Source organism: Triturus cristatus, chromosome 10, assembly GCF_964204655.1.
Source record: "Triturus cristatus chromosome 10, aTriCri1.1, whole genome shotgun sequence".
NCBI classification, from domain to species: domain Eukaryota; kingdom Metazoa; phylum Chordata; class Amphibia; order Caudata; family Salamandridae; genus Triturus; species Triturus cristatus.
The window spans coordinates 709,164,624-709,174,035 of record NC_140593.1 but is presented as its reverse complement, the minus strand read 5'-3'; the positions used below and the strand labels follow the sequence as shown (position 1 = coordinate 709,174,035).

Sequence of the window (9,412 nt, the reverse complement as noted above, 5' to 3'; positions counted from 1 at the left end):
AGGAGGAGGACAGGAGGAGACATCGCAGTAGATCGCCGATGAGCAGAAGAGCGCCAATGGATCTGGATTTGGAGGAAACATGAGCAGAAGAGCAGAAGAGCGCTGACTGATGGATCTGGATGGAGACATGCGCAGAAGAGTGCTGAGTGTGACGGACAGCGGCTATCTGGAGGAGACAAGCACAGTAAGTACTGAGTGACAGTGAGATACTGCAGTGATGGACACGTTTTTGAAAAGGAAAGAACTGGACTCTGAACAAAATTTGGAGCCAGATGAGAGCCCAAGTATGAGTGGGGATCAAAAGAAAGCAAAGATGGTTAGCTCAAGCAAATTCTCTGGCACAAGGCAATATAGCGAAAGCTATATTTCATTTGGATTTACTTTCACCGGAGATGCAAACAAACCAACTCCACTGTGTGTGGTGTGTGGTGAAAAGCTAGCTAACAGTGCTATGGTCCCAAGCAAACTTAAATGCCATCTCCAAACGAAACACCCTTCGCTTCAAAACAAGAATGCGGACTATTTTGTTCGCCTGCGTGAAAACACGGAGAAACAGGCAACTTTCATGAGAAAAACCACAAAGGTAAATGAAAGAGCTCTTAAAGCTAGCTATCAAGTTGCTGAACTTATAGCCAAGTCAAAAAAGTCGCACACTGTGGCAGAGACATTAATACTTCCCGCCTGCAAAGCTATTGTAGAGGAGATGCTCGGACCTGAAGCAGCTAAGGAAATAGCCAAAGTCCCTCTCTCAGACAACACAATTTCCAGACGTATTAATGACATGTCTGCAGACATCGAAAGTGTGGTTTTGGAAAAGATCCGTATCAGTGAGAAATTTGCATTGCAACTTGACGAGTCTACTGATATCAGTGGACATGCTCAACTCTTGGCCAATGTGCGTTTTGTTGATGGTGATGCAATTAGAGAAAACTTCTTTTTTTGCAAGGCATTGCCAGAAAAAACAACAGGAGAAGAAATTTTTCGGGTCACATCAGAATACCTTGAACAAGGAGGACTTAAGTGGGAAAACTGCACAAGTGTCTGCACCGATGGAGCTGCAGCCATGGTCGGGCGCACCAAAGGCTTTGTAAGCAGAGTGAAGGAAAGAAATCCAGATGTGATTGTTACGCATTGTTTTTTACACCGTGAGGCCCTCGTAGCCAAGACTTTACCAGCAGACCTAGTTCATGTGTTGGAGGATTTTGTGCGCATGGTAAACTTTGTAAAGTCACGACCCCTGAAAAGTCGCATATTTGCAGCTTTGTGTGAGGAGATGGGAGTGAAGCATAAAACGTTGCTGTTTCATACGGAGGTCAGGTGGTTGTCGCGTGGCAAGGTCTTGGTTCGTGTGTATGAGCTGCGGGAGGAACTTAAAGTGTTTCTGACAAATGAGAGGTCAGATTACGCAAAGCTGCTTGCAAGTGATGAGTGGTGTGCAAGGCTGGCATACCTGGCAGATATATTTCATCATCTGAATGAACTGAACACACGAATGCAAGGCCGAAATGAAAACCTGCTTACAAGTACAGATAAAATAAATGGATTCCGTTCAAAGGTGCAACTCTGGCATCAACACGTGGAAAGTGGCAATCTTGAAATGTTCACACTCACCAAGCAATGGCAAGGTGTTCACACTGCTGCACTGTGTGAGATAATAGTTAAACATTTAACCCCTTCGGTGCCACGCCCTTTCCCCCTCCTGTGCCGGGCGTTTCCCACGCGGGTGGGTTTCATGATGAGATAGTCTTGTCATGGGCACAGCGCGACCGTGCTCCATGACGAGACTATCTCGTCATGGGCACAGAAGAGGTTAAAAACTCTCGAGGAGAAGTTGTCATTTTATTTCTCTTCAGTCTCCACTGAATGCCTTGACTGGGTTAGGGACCCTTATAGCTCAGCATCAGTTGGTGGAAAGGACATGACTTTACAGGAGCAGGAGGAACTAACTGAACTGAGGCAAAATCGTGGTTTCAAGCTAAGATTTGCTGATCTACCTTTGGACAGTTTTTGGTTGGATACTGCCAAGGAGTTCCCCCTTCTGGCAAACAAAGCTATTTTGACATTGCTCCCAATTTCCACTACATATCTGTGTGAGATGAGCTTTTCCAGCATGATTGCTATAAAAACTAAATACAGAGAGAGACTGAGAGCTGTTGACGAAGAGCTACGTGTGTGTCTTTCTTCGATTCCAGCCAGAATATCAGCTTTGTGTTCAGTCAAACAGGCCCAGGTTGCGCACTGATCAATAAAGTATTTTATAATTTTTCATATTTCTGTTTACTTACTATTTCATAATAAAGTAATCATAAAATTCTTTCTTTGTGTTTATTTGATTCCTATTCAAGAGAATTACTTTATATATAGTCAATATAGGCACAGAGTTAAATTTTTTAAAATTTTCTAATGGTGGTGTGCCTCGTGATTTTTTTCATGAAACAAGTGTGCCTTTGCCCAAAAAAGGTTGAAAAACACTGATATAGAGTAGAATATATTAGAGATCTCTTTGTATGGGAAAATCTATAAGAGAAAAATACAAATATATAACGGTCTATGGATCAGTCTTTATGACCATAAACAATCACTTTGGATATATAATGTATGTACAAGTGAAGCTTACCTAAATTATACCAGGACCATAAACGTAAAAATTTCCGTAAGAATTTATCATCTCTGCCCCATTATTAGGTTTGCTGGATCCTGACTTCTATGTGCATGGATAACGTCACCAGATTCGCGGGCTAGAATGATGGTAAACAAGGTATTTTATATTCATCCCACATTTACTGGAAGAGCAATATAAACCAACATTCCATTTGTGTTAGTAATAGGCCATAACTCTAGCAGGGTATATTTATATTTCGAAAAAATTATTAAACGAATATTAATCTATTTTTATTGAAATTACCGCGTGTATTTGGGATTGCCACAACATCACGGTTAATTTTTGATTTACTAAAAGAGTTCTGTATCGATTCCCACACGTGTCTAGTCGGGAATATCCAAATGAGAGATTACGACTGTTCATTTTAAAAAAGATAAAAATTAAACACCGACAGAGACTGGAATCAGTGTACGAGTCAGCTGTAATCAAACAGGATCCCATGTAGAACAAATAGTTTGCATATATTCTCTACTAATCTCGTCTTAGCAGCAGTTAACGATTAACGAAAGCTACGGTTCAATGCATATACCGGCTCACTGGTGCACAAAAACATACCTGTTTCTTAAAAATCGGCCTCCCTGCTCTGACGGATACTCAGGATGTGGTCATGGGGAAGCTTCCGGGTACCGGTCTTTTTATACAAAATACGAAACTTTGGACCGGATGTCTCAAAATCAATTAACTAATATTGCTTGTGAGGACTAATTTGATATTTGTATCAATAGTCTTTTATTAAAGAGAATTTTTACGATATCAGTACGCAACGGCCAAATTAGATTATTGAGATAATTACTCGGGCTATGTAAATATGGCGGTCATCTTTGAAGATCCGGAAATACATACCCGTATATTTAAAAAAAACATTGTATGTTCATAAGAACAAGGCTATCCTCATAATTTGCTGAAAAGAAATTTATTTTAAATGTGCGTAAGAATAAAACGCCGGGTCCACAACCGGGTTTTTAAATGTGCATAATAAATATAAAGAGATTAAGAAAAAACCTATTAATTAGTTCTATCTGGGGCAGCCATCTTGGAGTATCTAAAGCTTCTCTTCGAATATGCCGCTTAGAACTGTATATCGTTTAACTGAATCAGAAGATTGACTTTATCGACATAAGACAAACAGCGAAGGGCATTAACTATTATTGGAAAGGCTGTAAAATATAGTGTAATACATTTCGGTATGTTCCATATATCGATTCCTTATATCAATCTCTCCCATTCCTCTTTATTATTGAGACCGTTTTTATATGTGTTGAACCGTGACATATAAAATTGTTTGCACTTTTTCCTCTTCATGACAAGGTCGCCTCCTCGGGTACTGGGGTGGATAACCTCCATCCCACACCATTTTAGGTCCTCTATTTTATGTTTGTGGACAATCCAATGTTCCACCAGGGGAGCTGTTCTTTTTCCTATCCTAATCGCTGATTTATGCTCAGTTATTCTAGTTCTTATCTCTCTTGATGTTTCTCCGATATACCCTTTGTTGCAGGGGCATATGATCAGATAAATCAAATTCTTAGTTCTACAGTTTATAAAACTCTTCACATTATGTGTCAAACCATTGTAATGGATTACATTACCCTTCATGATGTTAGCACAATTATTGCAAGTACTGCATGCAAAATTGCCGACTGGAAGGGGTGCATTGTTAATGCTGCGTTGTTTGCATCCCTCCTCTTCCCTGTAAGTGTGCACTAATCGATTACGAATTGTGCGATTTCTTCTAAAACTGAAAATGGTTTTAGGTAGACCCACATTGTTTTTATCTGTCAGTAATTGTCAATTTCTGTTAATGATGTTTTTGACCTTATTGCTCACACTGCTAAAATTGGTGACAGAAATAAGGGGGGGATTGCGTTCTCATGTTTTTTGTGGTTTAGGAGCAAAAAAGGATTCTCTATTGTAATATTTCGCTCTTTTGTAAGCTTGCCTGATGAGTTTCCTAGGGTATCTTCTATCTTGAAGCTTCCTTGTCAAAGCATCGTCATGTCGATTAAAATCTTTCATGTCTGTGCAGTTTCGTCTAATCCTAAGGTATTGGCCAAAAGGTATATTATTTTTCTGGCAAATCGGATGATTACTATGATAGTGAAGCATGGTGTTACGATCCGTGGGTTTAGTATAGAGCTCCACAGTCAGTGTACCAGCATTATGTTTGATCTTAATGTCTAAAAAATCACAGCTATCCTTATTGATATTTGAAGTAAATTTCAAATTTGTATCTCCAAGGTTTAGCCATTCTATAAATTCTGTGAGGAGCTCTATTGTTCCTTCCCACATGAAGAAAACATCATCGATGTAACGGGACCAGCGTGTGATATTCTCATAAAATGGAGCTACAGTGTTAAAAATATGTTTGTCTTCAAAGGCTGTCACATAAAGGCAGGCCAGACTAGGAGCACACGTGGCTCCCATGCTGGTCCCTTTGATCTGTCTATAATAGTCATTTCTATATAAAAAAAAATTATTCTTCAAAATAATTTCAGCACATTCCACCAAAAATGAAGAATGTGCGCATAAATCACCCGAACCATTAGACAAGAGACCCTCTAACATCTTGATGGGGTCATCCTGAGGTATGTTAGTGTAGAGGGCCTCTATGTCAAGGGTTACCAGCGATTGATTTTCTACATTATATGCTAGGTTTTCAATTTTATTTATAATGGCAGTGATATCTTTGATATATGCTGTTTGGCGTGTGACCAGAGGTTGAAGGAATTTATCCACATATATACTTAAAGGTTCCGTAAGGGAATCAATACTTGAAACAATAGGTCTCACTGGGGGATTTGAAATATCTTTCTGGATCTTTGGTAGACCATATATTGCTGGTGTTTTTGGATGAGTGTTTTTAAGAAAATTATACTCATTTTGACAAAGGACACCATCTTCTTTGGCATAGTCAAGAAGTCTCATAACTTTATCGGTGAGCATATTCCACTCTTCCTTATTAGATTTTTTATAGTGGGAGGTATTGCTTAAAAGGGAAAGCATCCTTGTGTTGTAGTCTTCTGTATCCATCACAATGATGCTACCTCCCTTGTCGGCAGGTTTGATGGTTAAGTCTTTACGTGTTTCTAGATTGTCAAGTGCTGTTTTTTCAGCAGGGCTTAGGTTATTGTGCCAATAGAGTTTCTTATTCAAGAGATCATCTATATTTTTCTCAACTACTTTTTCAAACAGATCAATATTTTTATTAACAAGATTCAGAGAGGGAGTCCATTTTGACTTAGGTTTTAAACCTGATTTGTTAATTGATGAGGTACTGGGGCATTCTCTATTATTTAAAAAATCTTTTAGCTGGATTTTTCTAAAAAAACTTTGCAAGTCTCTTTCAAGATTAAATTTATCAGGAGGAGTTCAAATTGCATATCCTAATCCTTTCTTTAAAACTGATCTCTCATCTTTGGTCAGAGGCGCACTCAAGAGGTTAATGATTGGAGCCTTCTCTTCTAGTCCCATAAGGTCTGGCTTCTGGTTTTCATATATGGTCGTTTTTGGGGTGGATTCTGAGAGTAGAAATTCCCTCGTCCTCGACCCCTGCCCCTGATCTGCTGAGAGTTGGATTGGCGTTGATCTAAAAAAGAGAGAGAGTCTCTGCTGGTCCCTGTGACTACTTCTGATCCTTTTCTAGTATCTTGTAGAGCTTCATTATCAGATTCAGAGCTAGTGTACGAGGTATATAGGAAGGTTACTTCTTGGTTGTTGCCAATTGGAGCGATTATGCATATCCTCCCTTGGTCTATCGAAAAAATCTTTCTGTAGGTATGGGTATACCAACTCCAAATTGTATTTGGTTACGTCTTTTCTAAATTTGTTGGACTTTTTATTTAAAAAATATTCCCTTTAGCTTAATATATCATTCTGAATTTCCTCTAGCTTTTTTTTGGCATCTTCTAATGAGGTGCTTTCTTTTAATTTAACTTCCATTTCCTCAATCTCACTTCTCTCTATAATTAATATTTCATTAGCCGTTTCAATCATTAACAACATCCAATCCCTACTACATCGATTGGCGATAAATGTCCAATTTTCAATAAACTTGGGATTTCTAATGAATATACCTGGCTCATTCTTAACTTGTAGGCCCCTAGGTATTATACCTTTCTTACAATATTCAATCAAAAAGTCAGAGTGTAATTCAGTCCTAATGGTTTTTTTCTTGTTATAGGGAGGAAGATTACCATTGATTCATGACTGATTATGCAATATTTTCGTATTTTGGAATACATTTTTTTTTAAATATACTTATGATCAAAGTGAATGAGTTTTTTTATGTGTAAACATATGCTGTACTGTGTTACTGCGATAAAATATGTATTTTTAAGCTCTAGCATGGTCTTAGCTCTATTAGGTCTTGTTGGTTGAAGGCACATAGCAATATAGGATCACTACTATATTTTTCAGCATTCAATTCTTTGGCGTATACAAAGAGATATTCTCTTCTACTTATTATTACATAGGGACTCCTTGTGTTTTTTTAGCTTATTAGTATACCCTGTACCTAATATATATAGGGGTACATCCCGTGTTTGTTCTGACTTTGCTGGGCATCACATACATTGTCTCCAGTATGCAGATTACACTTTTTCGACCATACAGCGATGGAACTGCAGCTTTCATTGGCGGCCCTTGCAGATTACTGTGTAGAAAATAAGCTTGAAATCAACTATAGCAAAACGAACAAAATGACCTGTGGACTGAGAAATAAATAGCCCGCTGAATTCAATTTCAGTATAAATAATGCAGTGCTCAAACAAGTAACCAGCTTAAAATACTTGAGCATCTATTTTAATTCCAGTGGCTCACACGCTACACACTTAGAGCACCTAAAAGTGCCCACCTTGTCAATGATAATGAGCTTTAAGAGGTAAGCTTGGTCATTAAATGGGTCAGATCTCATGGGCTTATGTGAGGTAATAAGGTCAAGTTTATACCCACTCTTGCGTATGGAACCTTGGTTTTTAATGACAACATTTCTATCTGGCTGTACAAAGTCCAATTGATGTGTTACAGCGACTTTTTAACCTTCCTAACGCGGCTCCGTCCTCACAGCTTCGCCTGGAATTCTGACTCTGCACACAGGTATGAACATCAAAAGCAAGATTCCTAGGATACTACCCAAAGTTGAGGACGCCAGACCCAGGGACACTAAAGGAAATGATCCTTCGAAGCATCCTTCATAAATCGTTACCATGGGAACGCTACTTGAGGGATACAATGAAAGCTTTGGAGATGCCGATTATTCCACTTCCTAACTTGTTCGCAAAGCTTTTAGCAAAATTATTGCTAAAATCGGCAAGGATCCAATCAAGGGTCACAGATCTCCATGAACTGTCCCTGAAGGCTCACACTAATTTATGCGACCCCCTATATTAAGAACCAGGAAGAGCCACTTATCTAGCCTCCCACATTAAAATATCAATCAAGAGAGAGTTAATGAGACTGAGATGTGGGCTCATCCCTTTAAAGGCCGACAAGTTTGGAAGACTAACTGGGTCCTTTGATCAGCAATGTCGGCTCTGGAACGTCCCGAATGAAACTCTAGCACACATGATATGTGACTGCTGAGTTGAAAAATATTTGAGAGACTTCTTGCTAAAACCGCTGTTTTGCAATCTCGGTCTAAGGGATTGCAGCAGTATTGTTTTTGTTTTCCTGAGCGGTCTGAACCCACAATTAACAACCAGGTCCGTTAATTTCTTAAAGAAACAAGAAACTCAAAAGCTTTTGGCCCTCTCACCATCAAATTCCTAAGCATTAATGTTTTTTAATTGTGGGAGATCTTAAGAACCTTCTTTTGTCTTTTAGAATTGGTTTTAATTTATTCATAATCAAAGCACTGGCACTTAACAGAAACTGGTCTTTTTTCGAGTCACTTGTTAGAGTTTTTACTTGTCGATTTTATAATGTTTCATTATTCTACTCTGTCTTATAGCACAGTGTTTTTCAACCACTGTTCCGCGGCACACTAGTGAGCCGCGAGATGTTGCCTGGTGTGCCGTGGGAAAAATTCGAAAGATTTTTTAAAAAAAAGTCAAATTTTCACCCACTAGGGCGGCGGGCGCCGGACTGTGTCCTGGGTATGGGGGGGGGGGGTTTGACCCCACCCTCGGCCAGCAGTGGCGCTGATTGGCGCTCCTCAGGGAGACACCCTCCACTTTTCCGATGTCCGGGCTGTTATTGGTCCAGACTCCAGCCTGGACCTATCACAGTAGGATATCATCTTCCGACTTCCTTCCCGCCCAAGCACAGTGTGCGCAGCAGCGGAGAGAAGAAGACGTCGCGACTCGAGTCACCAGGAGGACCGGAGCAGGAGGAGACGGACGGAGACCAGGACTCGGCGGGAGTCGGCACTGCAGAGAGACCGCATCCTGATCCAGACCAGGCCGCAGGTGCAGCGTGAGGTTAGGAGGTCATCTGGAACCAGTCGGTCACGGTCGGGTCTCGGAAGAGAGACGGGTGAGTCCAGCCCTGTGCAGCAGCAGCCCGGTAAGTGAGTCCTCCTGTCAGTCCTCCTCCTCCTCATGCCTATAGTACCATCTGTGCCATGCCTATAGTATAGTTAGTATACCATCTGTGCCATGCTTATTCCATCACCTGTGCCTATTTTCCATCCATCCTGGGTGGGGATCAGATCGGATGGGATCAGATGAGAGCGGACAGGCGGTCCGCTCTCATCCGATTCCCCATAGAGAGCAGCGGGGCTCTGACATCTCCCTCTCCGCACACAGTGCAGAG

The 9,412-nt window shown here is 40.4% G+C and overlaps 1 protein-coding gene across 1 annotated transcript; it reads left to right on the top strand.

Moving 5' to 3' along the window:
- The first annotated feature begins 217 nt into the window (after window positions 1-217).
- On the top strand, window positions 218-9,077 carry LOC146789920 (zinc finger BED domain-containing protein 5-like). The gene is made up of 2 exons (XM_085631225.1): window positions 218-1,523; window positions 8,890-9,077. Exons 1-2 carry the CDS (start codon window positions 218-220, stop codon window positions 9,075-9,077), a joined length of 1,494 nt encoding a protein of 497 aa, XP_085487351.1.
- Window positions 9,078-9,412: the final 335 nt, after the last annotated feature.

What these genes read in the sequence shown, in the direction of transcription:
- LOC146789920 (XM_085631225.1), top strand. Translation starts at nt 218, where the DNA reads ATGGACACGTTTTTGAAAAGGAAAGAACTGGACTCTGAACAAAATTTG. An exon ending in AAATGAAAACCTGCTTACAA is followed by an intron (nt 1,524 to 8,889) that starts GTACAGATAAAA and finishes CTATCACAGTAG; the next exon opens with GATATCATCTTCCGACTTCC.